At 51.4% G+C, this 19,841-nt stretch overlaps 1 protein-coding gene across 1 annotated transcript in view; it reads left to right on the top strand.

Annotated features, from left to right (window-relative positions):
- Window positions 1–19,268, top strand: part of LOC144672960 (transmembrane and coiled-coil domains protein 1-like) — a gene marked incomplete at its 3' end in the record, with an annotated part of 81,296 nt that extends 62,028 nt beyond the window's left edge. Inside the window, exon 4 of the mRNA XM_078534964.1 lies at window positions 19,107–19,268. Within this exon, the coding sequence (XP_078391090.1) occupies window positions 19,107–19,268 (162 nt within the window). The remainder of the gene's footprint in view (window positions 1–19,106) is intronic.
- Between the last annotated feature and the right edge of the window lie 573 nt (window positions 19,269–19,841).

A 19,841-nucleotide genomic window follows, 5' to 3' on the forward strand; every position in this document is an offset into this window, starting at 1 on the left:
GTTTGCGTGTGTGTGTGTGTGTGGAGGGGGGTTTGCGTGTGTGTGTGTGTGTGTGTGTGTGTGTGGAGGGGAGTTTGCGTGTGTGTGTGTGGAGGGGAGTTTGCGTGTGTGTGTGGAGGGGGGTTTGTGTGTGTGTGTGTGTGTGGAGGGGGGTTTGCGTATCTGTGGAGGGGGGTTTGCATGTGTGTGGAGGGGGGTTTGTGTGTGTGTGTGTGTGTGGAGGGGGGTTTGTGTGTGTGTGTGTGTGTGTGGAGTGGGGTTTGTGTGTGTGTGGGGGGGGGTTTGCATGTGTGTGTGTAGAGGGGGGTTTGTGTGTGTGTGTGTGTGGAGGGGGGTTTGTGTGTGTGTGGGGGGGGATTTGTGTGCATGGGTTGTGTGTGGGGAGGGGTTTTGTGTGGGAGAGGTTTGTGTGTGTGTGGTGGGGGGTGGTTGTGTGTTTTGGGGGTGGTTGTGTGTGTGGGGGTGTGGGGGAAGGGTTTGTATGTGTGGAGGAGTTGTGCGTGTGGGGGGGATTGTGTGTTTGTGTATAACATTTGCGCCACACAAGTGTCAGGCAATGACCATCTCCAGCAAGAGAGAGAATCTAACTACCGCCCCTAGACGTTCAATGGCATTACCATCACTGAATCCCCCACTATCAACATCCTGTGGGATACCATTGTCCAAAAACTGAACTGGGCTAGCCATATAAATACTGTGGCTACAAGAGCAGGTCAGAGGCTCACCCCCTGACTCCCAAACCCTGTCCACAATCTAGAAGGCACAAGTCAGGAATGTGATGGAATACTCTCCACTTGCCTGGATGAGTGCAGCTCTCACAACACTCAAGAAGCTCAACACCAACCAGGATAAAGCAGCCCACTTGATTGGCACCACATCTACAAATATTCACTCCCTCCACCACCAATGTACAGTAGCAGCAGTGTGTACCATCTACAAGATGCACTGCAGCAACTCATCAGGGCTCCTTCAACAGCACCTTCCAACCCACGACCGCTGCCATCTAGAAGGACAAGGGCAGCAGATAGATGGAAACACCACCGCCTGCGAGATCCCCTCCAAGTCACTCACCACCCTGACTTGGAAATATATCGCCGTTTCTTCATTGTCGCTGGGTCAAAATCCTGGAACTCCCTCCATTGGTACCTACACCACAGGGTCTGCAGCAGTTGGGGAAAGCAGCTCACCACCACCTTCTCAAGGGCAATTAGGGGTGGGCAATAAGTGCTGGCTTAGCCAGCAATGCCCACATCCCAAGAATGAATAAGAAATAGTCTGACTGTCAGCTGAGATGCTGACACCCAGACTAGTTCCCGTTCACATCCTCATGAGTCTGTGTAAGTTATCAACTTTGCTGAGCAATCACACTCTTCCTTTTGTGTCAGCAGGTTGTGGTTAAAAAGGAGTATGGGATCCTGGATTTTATAAACAGGGGCATAGGGCACAAAAACAATGAAGCTATGTTAAACCTGTATGAATCACTGGTTTGGCCTCAACTGGAGTATTGTGTCCAGTTCTGGGCATCACACTTTAGGAATGATGGGAAGTCAGTGGAGAGGATGCAGAAAAGATTTGAGAGAATGGTTCCAGGGGTAAGGAACTTGATTAGAGAAGCTGGGCTTGTCCTCCTTGGAGAAGGTTGAGGGGAGATTTGATAGAGATATCAAAATCATGAGGGGTCTGGGCAGAGTAGACAGAGAGAAACTGTTCCTGTTGAGGTTCAGTGGGCAATGTGGGCCACTTTCAAAGGAACATTGGATACGGACCTGAAAGAAAAAATGGCCGAGTTCTGGGGAAAGCACGGGCAAGTGGAACTAGCTAATCTGCTCTTACAAAGAGCTAGTATGGACTTGATGGGCCAAATGGTGGCCTCCTTGCTGAATATGATTCTACTCTATGGGTACAAGACCCACTCTAGAGATTTAAACACAAGGTCCAGGCTGACACTTCAGGGTCTTCCAGATAAGATGTTAAGCTGCAGCCTCATCTGTCCTCTCAGGTGGACCTAAAAGATTCCATGGCGCTATGAATAGTCAGAAGAGGTAGGTTCGAAGGAGCATCTTAAAGCCGGAAAGAGGTACAGTGGCAGAGAGGTTTAGGGAGGGAATTCCAGAGCTTAGGCAGTTGAAGGCGCGGCTGCCAATGGTGGAACAATGAAAATCAGGATTACACAAGAGGCCAGAATTGAGGGAGTGGGGCTGGAAGACATTGCAGCGATAGGGGGAATTCTTTGGTGGGTGGAGGAGGGGAATGGGGAACAAGGTCACAGAGGAATTTGAAACCAAGGATGAGAATTTTAAAATGCAGCTTTTGCTGTCTGTATCAGTCAGTGAGCAGTGAGGGTTGAATGAGGTTTGATGAAAAGTTAAATCAAAGACATGGAAGGCATTGAGCTTGGTTCCAATCGAATGCCATGGAAGGTGCTGCATTTTTACATTTTGGTCTCCATTCCGACTCTAACCCAATGAGTCAGATTCCCTCCTCGCCAAGCCTTGGGCTATGAGAATGAGCTGCTGACCCCGTTTTTCTCTGTCCAGGGTGAGTCAGTTAACTAACTAGAGGAAGCGATACAGCTGCCAACCTGTATTCTAACACCCTATGACAGGTCTGCCTCACCCACATTTTTTATATTCATTTATGGGATGTGGGCATCACTGACTAGGCCAGCATTTGTTGCCCATCCTTAATTGCCCTTGTCCAGAGGGCATTTAAGAGTCAACCACATCGCTATGGGTCTGGAGTCATTGTAGGCCAGACCAGGTAAGGACAGCAGATTTCCTTCCCTAAAGGACATTAGTGAACCAGATGGGTTTTTATGACAATTGGCAATGGTTTCGTGGTCATCATCAGACTTTGAATTCCAGACTTTTTTTAAATTAAATTCAAATTTCACCACCTACAGCGGTGGGATTCGAACCCAAGTCCCCAGAGCATTACCCTGGGGTTTCTGGAATACTGGTCCAGTGATAATACCACTATGCCACCTCCTCCCTGTTTGCCTCTCCACGTTTGAAACACAAAGATGATTGTTGCTCAGGCTGCCTGTTATGTATTAGCTGCATGTTAATAGGCAGCCATGCAGTTAGTGTGCAGGTTGTTGAAGTTCAGTGCTCTATTCACAAGGTAATGTTGTGTGCATAACTTTCTGCAATACTGAGTGCTTTGCTGAAAACAATCTCTTTTAAATGCCCTGAGTTATGTTACAGTCAGAGTCAGGCACTTTTCACAATGAATCATCTGTTTTCCAAGATCCGCACAAGGTTGGAAATGCAGTGTTATTAAGATGCAGATTTTCATTTCACAATGTTGTAAATGCTACCATAGTAACCACAGATTGATTTCTGGGACTGAATAACTGTCCTGGAATTGTCAGCCTAACAAAATTGTAGTTCTCATAGCTCTTTCAGTCAATGCTCTCTGTTCTCACTTTACATCCTGTTCAATTCGCACACTTAGTTACTCTCTATCCTCCTCTCTCTCCCTCTTTGTCTCTCTGCTTTGTCTCTTTTTTCTCTGGGTTCTTGATCTCTCTAATTTCCCACTCCCTCTTTCTCTTGGGATCTCTCTCCCTTGTGCTGTCTCTTTCACTCATGTTCTCTTGCACTCTCTCACGCACTCTCCCTTTGCACAATGTTTTCTCTCCTTTGTGCTCGCTCTCTCATATTTCCTCTGGCCTGTTTTCTGCTGCTCTCTCTCCCTCTCCTGCTCACTCTGTCATGTTTCCTCCCTTTCTCCCTCCATCCTGCTGGCTTTCTTAAACTCTGTTGTCCTTGTCCCGTGGCTCTATGTCCAGTTCTCAGTGTGTATGGCTGGATATAGTTACATAACTACATGTGCAGACACTATCTGCTGCACACACCAAGAGAGAGAGGAACTGCAGCCACACACAAAGAGACTGAGAGATTGTACCCCCAGACTGAGAGAGAAACTGTACCTCCAGATTGAGAGAGATAAACTGTATCCCCAGCCTGAGAGAGAGAGAAACTGTACCCAGAGACTCAGACTGTACGCCCAATGAGAGAGAGAGACTGTACCCCAAGACTGACAGAGAGAGAGAGATTGCCCCAGACTGAGAGAGGCTGTACCTACAGACTTAGAGGGAGAGACAGAGTGACTGTACCCCTAAAGTGAGAGATAAATGAGACTGTACCCCCAGACTGAGAGAGAGATCATGCCCCCAGACTGAGAGAGAGACTGCACCCACAGACTGAGAGGGAGAGAGACTGTACCTCCAGACTCGGAGACTGTAACCCAATGAGAGAGAGAGAGACTGTACCCTAAGATTGACAGAGAGAGAGACTGTGCATACAGACAGAGAGGGAAAGACAGACTGTCTGTACACCTAAACTGAGAGAGAGATGAGATTGTACCCCCAGACTGAGAGAGAGAGGTGACTCTACCCACAGGCTGAGAGGGAGAGAGAGAAAGGGACACTGTACCCACAGACTGAGAGAGAGAGAGGGAGACTGTGTCCACAGACAGAGAGACAGAGGGAGACCAAACCCCCAGACTGAGATTGGGAGAGAGACTGTACACCCAGACTGAGAGTGGTACTCTGTACCCCCAGACTATAGAGAGAGGGGGACACGGTAACCCCAAACTGATAGAGAGTGTGTGGCTGTACCACCAGACTGAGAGACAGAGAGAGAATGTACCCCCAGACTGAACGACTGTACCCCCCAAAGAGGGAGAAAGATTACCCCAGACTGGGAGAAAGACAATGTACCTCCAGACTGGGAGCAAGAAAGAAACAGAGACTGAGACTGTACCCCCAGACTGAGAGAGAGTGGGACACTATACCCCTAGACTGATGGAGAGTGTGAGACTGTACACCCAAACTCAAAAAGAGAGGGAGACCGAACCCCCAGACTAATAAAAAAACTGTACCCCTAGACTGAGAGAGACTGTACCTGCAGACTGAGAGAGACAGTACCCCAGAGAGAGAGAGAGAGAGATTGTGCCCCCAGAATGAGAGAGGGGGAGAGGAGACTCTACCCACAGGCTGAGAGGGAGAGTCTGTACCTCCAGACTGAGATGGGGAGAGACTGTACCCCCAGACTGAGAGATAGTGGGATACTGTACCCCCAGACTGATAGAGAATGAGACTGTACCCCCAGACTCAAAGAGAGAGGGAGAATGTACCCCTAGAATGAGCGAGAGACTGTACCTCCAGACTGAGATTTGGAGAAAGATTGTACCCCCAGAATGTGAGAGAGGGGCACTCTGTACTCCCAGATTGAGAGAGAGAGAGGTACACTGTACCCCCAGACTGAGAGAGAGAGAGGGGAGACTGTATACACAGACTGAGAGAGAGGGAGGGAGACTGTACCCGCAGGCTGAGATTTGGAGAGAAACTGTTCCCCCAGACTAAGAGAGAGAGGGACATGGTGCGCCCAGACTGATAGAGGGTGTGTGACTGTACCCCCAGGCTAAGTGACTGTGCCCCCAATGAGAGAGAGAGATTGTACCAGGAGATTTACAGAGAGAGTGAGACTACCCCAGACTGATGGAAAGTGTGTGATTGTAACCCCAGACTCAAAGAGAGACAGAGACTGTACCCCCAGCCTGAGAGAGACACTACCCCCAGATGGAGAGAGAGAGAGGGAGACTGTATTCGCAGACTGAGAGAGTGGGTGGGGGTGGTGTGGGTAGAGTGTATCCACAGACCAAGAGGAAGAGAGACTGTACGCCCACGCTGAGAGAGAGGGGGACACTGTACCCCCCAGACTGAGAGAAAGAAACTGTATCCCCAGAGAGAGAGAGACTGTACCCCCAAATTGAGTGTGACTATACCTGCACACTGAGAGAGCCAGCACCCCAGACTGAGAGAGAGACTGTACCCCCAGACTGATAGAGTGTATGTGACAGTACCACGAGACTGAGAGACAGAGAGAGAATGCATCCCCAGACTGAGCGACTGTACCCCCCAAAGAGAGAGAGAGACTGCACCATGAGAGTGACAGAGAGGGAGAGAGACTACCCCAGACAGAGGGAGAGGGGGGAGAGAGAGACTGTACCCCCAAACTGAGAGATAGTGGAATACTGTACCCTCAGACTGAGAGAGAGTGGGACACTGTACTCCGAGAGTGATGGAGAGTGAGACTGTACTCCAAGACTCAAAGACAGTGGGAGACTACCCCCAGAATGAGAAACAGAGGTGACTTCACCCACAGGCTGAGATGGAGAGAAACTGTACCCCCAGACTGAGAGAGAATGGGACACTGTACCCTCAGACTCAGAGTTAAGGAGACTGTCCCCCCAGACTGAGAGAGTGGGGGATTGTATCCGCAAACTGAGAGTGAAATAGGGAGACTGTACCCTCAAACTGAGATGGAGAGAGAGGCTACCCCCAGACTGGGATGGAGAGAGAGACTGTACTTCAAGACTGAGAGAGAGAGGCGACTGTGCCCTCAGACTGAGAGGGAGAGAGACTGTACCTCCAGTCTGAGAGGGAGGGAGAGAGAGAATGTACCTCCAGACTGAGAGGGAAAGAAAGAGAAGAGACTGTATCCACAGACTAAGATGGAGAGAGACTGTACCCCCAGACTGAGAGAGAGTGGAACGCTGTACCCCCAGACTGATGGAGTGTGTGTGACTGTAACCCCAGACTCAAAGAGAGACTGTCCCTTCAGCCTGAGAGAGACTGTACCCCCAGACTGAGGGGGAGGGAGGGAGACTATCTGCAGACTGAGAGACATGGAGGGAGACTGTATCCGCAGACTGAGAGACAGGGAGGAAGACTGTATCCGCAGACTGAGAGACTGGGAGGGAGACTGTTTCCACAGAATGAAATGGAGAGAGAGACTCTACCCCCAGACTGAGAGAGATGGAGGCTGTACCCCCAGTCTGAGAAAGAGAGAGGCTGTGCGCCAGACAAAGGTGGGGAGAGAGACCATACCACCAGATTGAGATGGAGAGAGCGACTCTACCCCTGGACTGAGAGAGACTGTACCTACAGACTGAGAGAGAGAGAGATTGTACCACCAGACTGAGATGGAGAGAGAGACTCTACCACCGGACTGAGAGAGAGGGGGACTGTACCCCCAGACTGAGAGAGACTGTACCCTCAGACTGGGAGAGAGAGAGAGAATGTGTACCCCCAGACTGAGAGAGGAGAGTATACCCCCAGACTGAGTGAGAGAAAGAGGCTGTACCCATGACTAAGAGAGGGAGAGAGACTGTGCCCCCCCCCCCCCCCAACTGAGAGAGAGAGGGACTGTACCCCCAGGTTGAGAGAGACTGTACCCGCAGACTGAGAGAGAGAGAAGCTGTACCCCCAGACTGACAGAGGAGAGTGTACCCCCAGACTGAGTGAGAAAGAAGCTATACCCATGACTAAGAGAGGGAGAGAGACTGTGCCCCCAGACTGAAAGAGAGAGCGTGACTCTACCCCTGGACTGAGAGAGAGGCTGTAACCCCAGACTGAGAGAGAGTGGAACACTGTACCCCCAGACTGATGGAGTGTGTGTGGCTGTAACCCCAGACTCAAAGAGAGACAGAGACTGTCCCTTCAGCCTGAGAGAGACTGTACCCTCAGATGGAGAGAGAGAGGGTGGAGACTGTGTCTACAGGCTGAGGGAGAGAATAGAGACTGTATCCACAGACCGAGAGGAAGAGAGACTGTATGCCCACACAGAGGGGGACACTGTACCCCCCAGACTGATAGTTTGTGTGTGACAGCACCACGAAACTGAGAGACAGAGAGAGAATATATCCCCAGACTGAACGACTGTACCCCCAAAGAGGGACTGTACCATAAGACTGACAAAGAGGGAGAGAGACTACCCCAGACTGAGAGAGGGGAGGAGAGAGAATGTACCACCAGACTGAGAGATAGTTGTATCCCCAGACTGAGAGAAGTGGACACTGTACTCCTAGAGTGATGGAGAGTGAGACTGCACCCCAAGACTCAGAGAGAGGGAGACTGTACCCTCAGAATGAGAGAGAGAGGTGACTCCACCCACAGGCTGAGCAGGAGAGAAACTGTACCTCCAGACTGAGATTGAGAGAGAGACTGTACCCCAAGACTGAGAGAGAGGGGAAGAGACTGTACTCCTAGACTGAGAGAAAGAGAGACTGTATCCCCAGACTGAGATGGAGAGAGACTAAACCCACCCCCTCACCCCCTCCCTGAGACTGAGAGGGAGAGACTGTATCCCTACACTGAGATGGAGAAAGATACTGTACCCCTAGATTGAGATGGAGAGAGAGACCGTACCCACAGTCTGAGATGAGGAGAGAGACTGTATCCCCAGACTGAGAGAGAGAGATTGTGCCGCGGCCTGAGAGGGTGGGAGATTGTACCTCCAGAATATGAGAAGGAGAGGAAGACTGAGAGAAAGAGAGATGCCAAACCTACAGACTGAGAGAGGGAGAGAGACTGTACCCCCCAACTGAGGGGGAGAGAGACTGTACCCCTACGAGAGTGGGAGAGACTACCCCAGACACTGAGAGTGAGAGATGAGACTATACCCACAGACAGAGGGAGAGGTGACTATACCCTGAGGCTGAGCGGAAGAGAGCTCATACTTCCAGACTGAGAGGGAAATAGACTGTACCCCCAAACTGGGAGAGTGAGTGGGACTGTACCCCCAGACTGAGGAGGATTGATTCTGTACCACCAGACTGAGAGACTGTACACCCGGACTGAGAGAGAGAGAGAGTGTAACCCAAGACTGAGAGAGAGAGAAACCATGCCCGCAGACTGAGAGAGGGAGAGAGACTGTACCCTCAGACTGAGAAAGCAAGGGATTGTACCCTGAGACAGAGAGAGAATGTACCCCCAGATTGAGCGAGGAAGAGAAAGAAAGAGAGAGAGAGAGTGTACCCCCAATTGAGAGAGGGAGACTGTACCCCAAGACTGAGAGAGAGATGACTGTACCCTCAGACTGAGATGGGGAGAGAGGGAGACTGTACCCCTAGAAAAAGAGAGACTGTCCCCGCAGACTGAGGTGGGGAGAGAGATACTGTTCCCCCAGACTGAAAGGGAAAGACTGTACCCCCAGACTGACAAAGAGAGAGACATTGTACCCCACCCCCCACCCCAACTGAGAGAGAGACCGCACCCATAGACTGAGAGAGGGGGGGGGGGGGCACTGGACGCCCAGACTGAGAGACAGGGAGGGGGACTGTATCCGCAGACTGAGGGAGAGGGAGAGAGACTGTATCCGCAGACTGAGAGGGAGGGAGGGAGACTGTATCCGCAGACTGATGGGGAGGGAGGGAGACTGTATCCGCAGACTGAGAGGGAGGGAGGGGGACTGTGTCCGCAGACTGATGGAGAGGGGGAGAGACTGTATCCGCAGACTGAGAGAGAGGAAGACTGTATCCGCAGACTGAGGGAGAGGGAGAGAGACTGTATCCGCAGACTGAGAGGGAGGGAGGGAGGGAGATTGTATCCGCAGACTGAGAGACAAGGAGGGGGACTGTGTCCGCAAACTGATGGGGAGGGAGGGAGACTGTATCCGCAGACTGAGAGGGAGGGAGACTGTATCTGCAGACTGAGAGGGAGGGAGACTATATCTGCAGACTGAGAGGGAGGGAGGGAGACTGTATCCGCAGACTGAGGGAGAGGGAGAGAGACTGTATCCGCAGACTGAGAGGGAGGGAGGGAGACTGTATCCGCAGACTGAGAGGGAGGGAGGGAGACTGTATCCGCAGACTGAGAGGGAGGGAGGGAGACTGTATCCGCAGACTGAGAGGGAGGGAGGGAGACTGTTTCCACAGACTGAAACGGAGAGACAGACTCTACCCCCAGACTGAGAAAGAGAGAGGCTGTACGCCAGACAAAGGTGGGGAGAGAGACCGTACCACCAGATTGAGATGGAGAGAGCGACTCTACCCCTGGACTGAGAGAGACTGTACCCCCAGACTGAGAGAGAGAAGCTGTACCCCCAGACTGAGTAAGAAAGAAGCTGTACCCATGACTAAGAGAGGGAGAGAGACTGTGCCCCCAGACTGAGAGAGAGAGGGACTGTACCCCCAGCCTGAGAGAGAGAGAAATTGTACCACCAGACTGAGATGGACAGCGCGACTCTACCCCTGGACTGAGAGAGAGACTGTGCCCACAGACTGAGAGAGAGAGAGAGGCTGCAACCCCAGTCTGAGAGAGAGAGAGGCTGTAACCCCAGTCTGAGAGAGAGAGAGAGGCTGTACCCCCAGACTGAGAGGGAGATGGGGAGAGACTGTGCCCCCAGACGGGTAGAGAGGGCGTGATTGTACCCACAGACTGGGGGGGATTGATTCTGTGCCCCCAGACTGAGAGAGAGAGAGGGACTGTGCCCCCAGACTGAGAGAAACTATAACCCCAGTTTGAGGGAGACTGTACCCCCAGACTGAGATGGAGAGACACTGTGCCCCCACACTGAGATAAAGAGTGAGACTGTACTCCCACACTGAGGGAGATTGATTCTTTACCCCCAGACTGAGAGAGAGACTGTATTCCCAGACTGAGGGGGAGAGAGACTCTATCCCCAGACTGAGAGAGAGAGGGACACTGTACACCCAGACTGAGAGAGAGAGGGACACTACCCCCAAACTGAGAGGGAGAGAAACTGTACCCCCAGACTGAGGGAGAGAGTCTGTACCCCAGACTGAGGGAGAGAGAGAAAGACTGTACCCCCAGAGTGAGAGAAAGGAACTGTACCCCCAGACTGAGAGAGACAGAGAGATTGTGCCCGTGGCCTGAGAGGGAGAGAGACTGTATCCCCAGACTGAGGGAGAGAGAAAGACTATCCCCAGACTGAAGGAGAGAGACAGACTGTAATCCCAGACTGAAAGAGAGGGAGACTGTATCTGTTGACAGAGAGAGAATGTACCCCCAGACTGAGAGAGAGAGAGAGAGACTGTATCCCTAGACTGAGATGGAGAAAGGTACTGTAACCCTAGACTGAGATGGAGAGAGAGACCATACCCACAGTCTGAAAGAATGTACCTCCAGGCTGAGAAAGAGAGAGGGGGAGACTGTATCCGCAGACTGAGATACAGGGAGGGAGACTGTATCCACAGGCTGAGATGGAGAGAGAGACTCTACTTTCAGATTGAGATGGATAGAGGCTGTACCCCCAGACTGAGAAAGAGAGAGGGAGGTTGTACCACCAGACTGAGAGAGAGGGGCTGTACCCCCAGATGGAGAGAGAGTGACTGTACGCCAGACTGAGCGAGGGTGAGAGAGAGTGCACCCCCAGACTGAGAGACTGTACCCCCCAATGAGAGAGAGACTGTACCCCAAGACTTAGATAGAGAGGTGACTGTACCCCCAGATTTAGATAGAGAGAGAGACTGTACCCCCAGACTGAGAGAGAGAGACTGTACCCCCAGACTGAGAGAGAGAGACTGTACCCCCAGACTGAGAGAGAGAGACTGTACTCCCAGACTGAGAGAGAGAGACTGTACCCCCAGACTGAGAGAGAGAGACTGTACCCCCAGACTGAGAGAGAGAGACTGTACCCCCAGACTGAGAGAGAGAGACTGTACCCCCAGACTGAGAGAGAGAGACTGTACCCCCAGACTGAGAGAGAGAGACTGTACCCCCAGACTGAGAGAGAGAGACTGTACCCACAGACTGAGAGAGAGAGACTGTACCCCCAGACTGAGAGAGAGAGACTGTACCCCCAGACTGAGAGAGAGAGACTGTACCCCCAGACTGAGAGAGAGAGACTGTACCTCCAGACTGAGAGAGAGAGACTGTACCCCCAGACTGAGAGAGAAACACTGTACCCCCAGACTGAGAGAGAGAGACTGTACCCCCAGACTGAGAGAGAGAGACTGTACCCCCAGACTGAGAGAGAGAGACTGTACCCCCAGACTGAGAGAGAGAGGCTGTACCCCCAGACTGAGAGAGAGAGACTGTACCCCCAGACTGAGAGAGAGAGACTGTACCCCCAGACTGAGAGAGAGAGACTGTACCCCCAGACTGAGAGAGAGAGACTGTACCCCCAGACTGAGAGAGAGAGACTGTACCCCCAGACTGAGAGAGAGAGACTGTACCCCCAGACTGAGAGAGAGAGACTGTACCCCCAGACTGAGAGAGAGAGACTGTACCCCCAGACTGAGAGAGAGAGACTGTACCCCCAGACTGAGAGAGAGAGACTGTACCCCCAGACTGAGAGAGAGAGACTGTACCCCCAGACTGAGAGAGAGAGACTGTACCCCCAGACTGAGAGAGAGAGACTGTACCCCCAGACTGAGAGAGAGAGACTGTACCCCCAGACTGAGAGAGAGAGACTGTACCCCCAGACTGAGAGAGAGAGACTGTACCCCCAGACTGAGAGAGAGAGACTGTAGCCCCAGACTGAGAGAGAGAGACTGTAGCCCCAGACTGAGAGAGAGAGACTGTACCCCCAGACTGAGAGAGAGAGACTGTACCCCCAGACTGAGAGAGAGAGACTGTACCCCCAGACTGAGAGAGAGAGACTGTACCCCCAGACTGAGAGAGAGAGACTGTACCCCCAGACTGAGAGAGAGACTGTACCCCCAGAGAGAGAGAGAGACTGTACCCCCAGACTGAGAGAGAGAGACTGTACCCCCAGACTGAGAGAGAGAGACTGTACCTCCAGACTGAGAGAGAAACACTGCACCCCCAGACTGAGAGAGAGAGACTGTACCCCCAAACTGAGAGAGAGAGAGAGAGACTGTAGCCCCAGACTGAGAGAGAGAGACTGTAGCCCCAGACTGAGAGAGAGAGACTGTACCCCCAGACTGAGAGAGAGAGACTGTAGCCCCAGACTGAGAGAGAGATACTGTACCCCAGACTGAGAGAGAGAGACTGTACCCCCAGACTGAGAGAGAGAGAGACTGTACCCCCAGACTGAGAGAGAGAGACTGTACCCCCCAGACTGAGAGAGAGAGACTGTACCCCCAGACTGAGAGAGAGAGAGAGAGAGACTGTAGCCCCAGACTGAGAGAGAGAGACTGTAGCCCCAGACTGAGAGAGAGAGACTGTACCCCCAGACTGAGAGAGAGAGACTGTACCCCCAGACTGAGAGAGAGAGACTGTACCCCCAGACTGAGAGAGAGGGGCTGTACCCCCAGATTGAAAGAGGGGCTGTACCCCCCGAATAAGAGAGAGAGAGACTATATTCTTAGACTGAGAGAGGGAGAGAGACTCTACCCCAGACTGAGAATGAGAGAGACTGTACACCCAGACTGAGAGAGAGAGGGACACTGTACCCCCAGACTGAGAAAGAGAGAAGGGGAAACTGCATCCGCAGACTGAGATGGAGAGAGAGACTTTACCTTATGACTGAGAGGGGTAGAGGCTGTACCCCGGACTGAGAACGAGAGAGACTGTACCCACAGACAGAGAGAGGCTGTAACCCCAGCCTGAGAGGGAGAGAGTTTGTACCACCAGACTGGGATGGAGAGAGAGGCTGTACCCCCAGACGGAGAGCGAGAGGGAGAGAAAAAGTACCCCCAGACTGGGCGAGTGAGAGAGAGAATGCACCCTCAGACTGAGAGACTGTACCCCCTAATGACAGAGAGAGAGACTGTACCCCAAGACTGAGATTCAATCAAATTTGTTAGGCATGACCTCCCTCTGACAAAGCCGTGCTGACAACCCCTGATCAAATCTTGCCTCTCCAAGTGGAGATAGATTCTCTCCTTCAGAATTTTCTCCAATAGTTTCCCTACCACTGACATGAGACTCACTGGCCTGCAGTTCCCTGGCTTATCTCTACAACCCTTCTTAAATAGCGGAACCACATTAGCTGTTCTCCAGTCCTCTGGCACCTCCCACGTGGCCAGAGAGGAATTAAAAATTTGGGTCAGAGCCCTTGCGACCTCATCCCTTGCCGCCCTCAGCAGTCTGGGACTCAAATCATCCAGACCTGGAGATTTGTCCACTTTTAAGCCTGCCAACATCTCCAATAACTTGTCACTCCCTATATCAATTTGCTTAAGAACCTCGCAGTCTCTCTCCCCGAGTTCGATACCTTCATCCTCATTCTCTTGGGTGAAGACAGATGTGAAGTATTCATTCAACACTCTAGCGATGTCCCCTGGCTCCATCCATAGATTGCCCCCTTGGTCCCTTATGGGCCCTACTCTTTCCCTGGTTACCCTCTTCCCATAGATATTCTTATAGAATATCTTGGGATTTTCCCTACTTTTACCAGCCAGAGCTTTCTCATATCCCCTCTTTGCTCTCCTAATTGCTTTCTTAAGCTCCACCCTGCACTTTCTGTACTCCACTAATGCCTCTGCTGATTTGCTTCCCTTGTACCTGCTAAAAGCCTCTCTTTTCCTTCTCATCGTATCCTGAATATCTCTGGTCATCCATGGTTCTCTGGGCTTGTTACCTTTTCCTATCACCCTAGAGGGAACATGTTGAGCCTGTACCCTCCCCATTTCATTTTTGAATGCCCCCCACTGCTCCTCTGTAGGTTTCCCCACAAGTAGCTGTTCCCAGTCTACCTTGGCCAGATCCTGCCTTATTTTACTAAAATCCACTCTCCCCCAATCCAAAACAATTTTTGCAACTTGTCTATTTCTTTGTCCATAACAAACTTAAACTGTACCATGTTGTGGTCACTATCACTAAAATGCTCCCCCACCACGACCCCAGCCACCTGTCTGGCTTCATTGCCCAGAATTAGGTCCAGCACTGTGCCGTTATTGACCTAAAAGGTTCTCCTGTACACATTTCAAGAAATCCACTCCATCCAAGCCCTTAACACTATGTCTATCCCAATTAATGTTGGAAAAGTTGAAATCACCTAATATAATTACGTTATTGTTATTGTTTTTACACACCTCCACAAATTATGCACATATTTGCTCCTCAATTTCCCGCTGACTACCTGGGGGTCTATAATAAACACCTAACAATGTGGTTGCCCCTTTTTTATTCCTAAACTCTACCCACAAAGCTTAATTTGATGCCCCCTCCAAGATATCATCTCTCCTTACTGCAGTAACTGACTCCTTAACTAATAATGCAATGCCTCCTCCTCTTTTACCCCCTCCCCTGTCTCGCCTGAAGATTCTATATCCCAGAATGTTGAGCTGCCAATCCTGCCCTTCCCTCAACCACGTCTCAGTGTTGGCTACTATATCACAATTCCACATGTCAGTCCTCACCCTTAACTCGTCCGTTTTACCTGCAATACTCCTGGCATTAAAGTAGAGGCCATCCAGCCTTGCCTTACTCCCTTGAAACTTAATACAGCTGTACTCCCTCTGACTTGATTGTTTTACTGTATTATGATGTGTCCCTATTCTGCTAACATTCTGTGTCCCCCTCCCCCTGCTGAATTAGTTTAAACCCCTCCCAACAGCACTGGCCAACCCCCCCTGCAAGGATGTTAGTCCCTCTCTGAGGGTAGTGCAGTTGATATAGTTTATATGGATTTCAGCAAAGCCTTTGACAAGGTCCCACATGGGAGACTTATAAAGAAGGCAAATGCACATGGGATACAGGGTAATTTGATAAGGTGGATTCAAAATTGGCTTAATTGTAGGAGACAGAGGGTGATGACAGAAGGATGCTTTAGTGACTGGAAGCCAGTGTCCAGTGGCGTACCACAGGAATCTGTACTGGGTCCCCTATTATTTGTCATTTATATAAACGACATAGATGACTATGTGGGGGGTAGGATTAGTAAGTTTGCGGATGACACAAAGATTGGCCGGATGGTTAATAGTGAAGTTGAGTGTCTTGGGCTACAGGAAGATATAGACAGGATGGTCAAATGGGCAAATAAGTGGCAGATGGAATTTAACCCTGATAAGTATGAGGTGATACACTTTGGAAGGAGTAATTTGACAAGGAAGTATTCAATGAACGGCATGACACTAGGAAGTTCTGAGGAACAAAGGGACCTTGGCGTGTGTGTCCATAGATCTCTGAAGGCGGAGGGGCATGTTAGTGAGGTGGTGAAAAAGGCATATGGGACACTTGCCTTTATCAATCGAGACATAGATTACAAAAGTAGGGAGGTCGTGTTGGAGTTGTATAGAATCTTGGTGAGGCCACAGCTGGAGTACTGTGTGCAGTTCTGGTTGCCACATTATAGGAAGGATGTGATTGCACTGGAGAGGGTGCAGAGGAGATTCACCAGGATGTTGCCTGGGATGAAACATTTAAATTATGAAGAGAGGTTAGGTAGACTTGGGTTGTGTTCGTTGGAGCAGAGAATACCGAGGGGCAACCTGATCGAGGTGTACAAGATTATGAGGGGCATGGACAGGGTGGATAGGGAGCAGCTGTTCCCCTTAGTTGAAGGGTCAGTCACAAGGGGACATAAGTTCAAGGTGATGGGCAGGAGGTTTAGGGGGGATTTGAGGAAAAAAAATTTTTACCCAGAGGGTGGTGACGGTCTGGAATGCGCTGCCTGGGAGGGTGGTGGAGGCGGATTGCCTCACATCCTTTAAAAAGCACCTGGATGAGCACTTGGCACGTCATAACATTCAAGGCTGGTAAATGGGATTAGGTAGGTCAGGTGCTTCTCACGTGTCGGTGCAGACTCGATGGGCCGAAGGGCCTCTTCTGCACTCTGTGATTCTGAGAGAGAGAGGTGACTGTACCCCCAGACTTAGATAGATAGAGAGACTGTACCCCCAGACTGAGAGAGAGAGAGACTGAACCCCCAGACTGAGAGAGAGAGACTGTACCCCCAGACTGAGAGAGAGAGACTGTACCCCGAGACTGAGAGAGACTGTATCCCCAGACTGAGAGAGAGAGACTGTGCTCGCAGACAGAGATGGGGAGAGAGAGACTGTACCATCACACTGAGAGAGAGAGAGTGTACCCCCAGACTCAGAGACTGTACCCCTTCATGAGAGAGAGAGAGACTATACCCCAAGACTAAGAGAGAGGTGATTGTACCCCCAGACTGAGAGAGAGAGAAACATACCCCCAGACTGAGAAAGTGAGAGGGAGGGAGACTGTATCCGCAGACTGAGATGGAGAGAGAGACTCTACCCTCAGACTGAGAAGGATAGAGCCTGTACCCCCAGTCTGAGAAAGAGAGGTTGCACCACCAGACTGAGATGGAGAGAGCGACTCTACCCCCCGGGCTGAGAGAGACTGTACCTGCACACTGAGAGAGAGAAAGAGCACTCTACCCCTGGGCTGAGAGAGACTGTACCTGCACACTGAGAGAGAGAAAGAGCACTCTACCCCCGAGCTGAGAGAGACTGTACCCGCAGACTGAGAGAAAGAGACTGTACCCCCAGACTGAGAGAGGCCCTGTACCCCTGGACTGACACAGAGAGATTGTACCTCCCAACTGAGAGAGACTGTACCCCCAGACTCAGAGAGAGAAACTGTACCCCCAGACTGAAATGAAGAGAGACTGCCCCCAAACTGAGATAGAGAGAGAGATACTGTATTCCCCGATTGAAATGGAGAGAGAGACAGTACCCCCAGACTGAGATGTAGAGAGACTGTACCCCCAGACTGACTGTACCCCTAGACTGAGAGGGAGAGAGACTGTACCCCCGGACTGACTATGCCCCTATGAGAGAGAGAGAGAGAAACTACCCCAGACTGAGAGAGCGGCGACTGTACCCCCAGACTGAGATGGGGAGAGAGAGACTGTTCCCCCAGACTGAGAGAGAGAGACTGTACCCCCAAACTGAGAGGGTGTATCCCCAAACTGAAAGAGAGGGTGTACCCCCTGACTGAGAGAGACACTGTACCCCTAGACTGAGAGGGAGAGAGACTCCAGCCCCAGACTGAGTGTAAGAGAGTCTCTACCCCCAGACTGAGAGTGAGTGGGACACTGTACCCCCAGACTCAAAGAGAGACCGTACCCCCAGACTGAGAAAGAGAGAGGAGGAAACTGTATCCGCAGACTGAGAGAGAAATGGAGACTATCCGCAGACTGAGAGAGAGAACTGGAGACTGTATCCGCAGACTGAGAGAGAGGGAGGGAGACTGTATCCGCAGACTGAGAGAGAGAAACGGAGACTGTATCCGCAGACTGAGAGAAAGGGAGGGAGACTGTATCCGCAGACTGAGATGGAGAGAAAGACTCTACCCCCAGACTGAGAGAGATAGAGGCTGTACCCCCAGTCTGAGAAAGAGAGAGGCTGTACCACCAGACTGAGATGGAGAGAGTGACTCTACCCCCAGGTTGAGAGAGACCACAGACTGAGAGAGAGAGAGGCTGCAACCCCAGACTGAGAGAGCACGCGACTGTACCCTCAGAGTGAAAGGGAGAGAGAGACTCTGCCCCCAGACTGATAGAGAGGGTGTGACTGTACCCCTAGACTGAGATGGGGAGAGAGAGGCTGTACCCTCAGACTGAGAGAGAGAAACTGTAACTCCAGACTCAGAGACTGTATCCCCAATGAGAGAAAGAGAGAGACCGTACCCCAGGACTAACAGAGATAGAGAGACTACCCCAGGTTGAGAGAGCGAGAGACTGTACCTAAAGACACAGAGGAGAGATAGAGTGACTACCCCTAAATTGAGATAAATGAGACTGTACCCCCAGACTGAGTGGGAGAGGTGACTCTATCCACAGGCTGAGGGAGAGTGGGAGACTGTACCCACAGACTGAGATGGGGAAAGAGAGACTGTACCCCCAGACTGAGAGGGACACTGTACCCCCAGACTGAGAGGGAGACTGTACCCCCAGACTGAGATGGGGAAAGAGAGACTGTACCCCCAGACTGAGAGAAAGAGAGATACACTGTACCCCCAGACTCGTGGAGTGTCTGTGACTGCACCCCCAGACTGCAGGGTTACCTGGGTGCTCGGCCCTGTCAGGGCCACAAAGTACAGTTACTAAAAGCTCACTAAGATGTAATGCTTGTGAAGTTTGTTTACATCCTCTATGTTGGTTTCTATTGAGATCCTTAAATTGGGCCAGGAATCTGCCAATCCCCTCTATAGGACACCAGGGAAATGATGCAGGGTCTCTGGAGTAGCCTCGTCTAAGGAATGGAGAACCTCGCCTGTATTTAATCACTTGCCTGGTCATTGGCTCCTTCTCTGGAGAATTCTTGGCACCTACTGATGTGTACCCTTCTCACACGGCGCCTGATTGCCTAGAGAGATTCTTCTAAAGAGAAATCATATTGCTACTTGTCCTTTGCTATTTTAAAGTAAGATGCACATCAATCTGTTTTCTGACATGTTTCACTGTCTGTAACAGGTGTGAACGGCTCGAGGATCAGCTCAATGATCTGACAGAGCTTCACCAAAACGAGATCCTTAACCTCAAGCAGGAGCTTGCGAGCATGGAGGAAAAGATTGCCTACCAGTCTTATGAGCGAGCACAGGACATCCAGGTTAGTATGCATGGACTCTGCGCAGAGTCAGTGTAAAAACCACTCCTTGTCGTTCACTGCTGAGCATATCCAAAATAAAACTCCTTATCACAGGTAGCAGGTGTCTTCATAGAAAATGCTGGGAGTTTGAAGGGGATCTCAGTGGATTCTACAGCCATTTTACACCAGCTGCTCCCATCCCAGATTGTGATTGCTTCGTTCCACTGATTCTTCCTCCTCTCCTATTCCTCCCCCTCCTCTCCCATTAACCCCCTCCTCTTCCATTACCCCCATCCTCTCCCCATTACCCACCTCCTCCTCTCCACAATTCCCACCCTCCTCTCCACAATTCACACCCTCCTCTCCCCATTTCACCTCCCTCCTCTCCCCATTTCCCCTCCCTCCTCTCCCCATTTCCCCTCCCTCCTCTCCCCATTCCCCCTCCCTCCTCTCCCCATTCCCCCTCCCTCCTCTCCCCATTTCCCCTCCCTCCTCTCCCCATTTCCCCCCTCCCCTCTCCATTTCCCCCTCTCCCCTCCCCATTTCCCCCTCTCCCCTCCCCATTTCCCCCCTCCCCTCCCCATTTCCCCCCTCCCCTCCCCATTTCCCCCCCTCCCTTC

The sequence above is a fragment of the Cetorhinus maximus genome, unplaced genomic scaffold, assembly GCF_964194155.1.
Source record: "Cetorhinus maximus unplaced genomic scaffold, sCetMax3.hap1.1 HAP1_SCAFFOLD_167, whole genome shotgun sequence".
In the NCBI taxonomy this organism is placed as follows: Eukaryota; Metazoa; Chordata; class Chondrichthyes; order Lamniformes; family Cetorhinidae; genus Cetorhinus; species Cetorhinus maximus.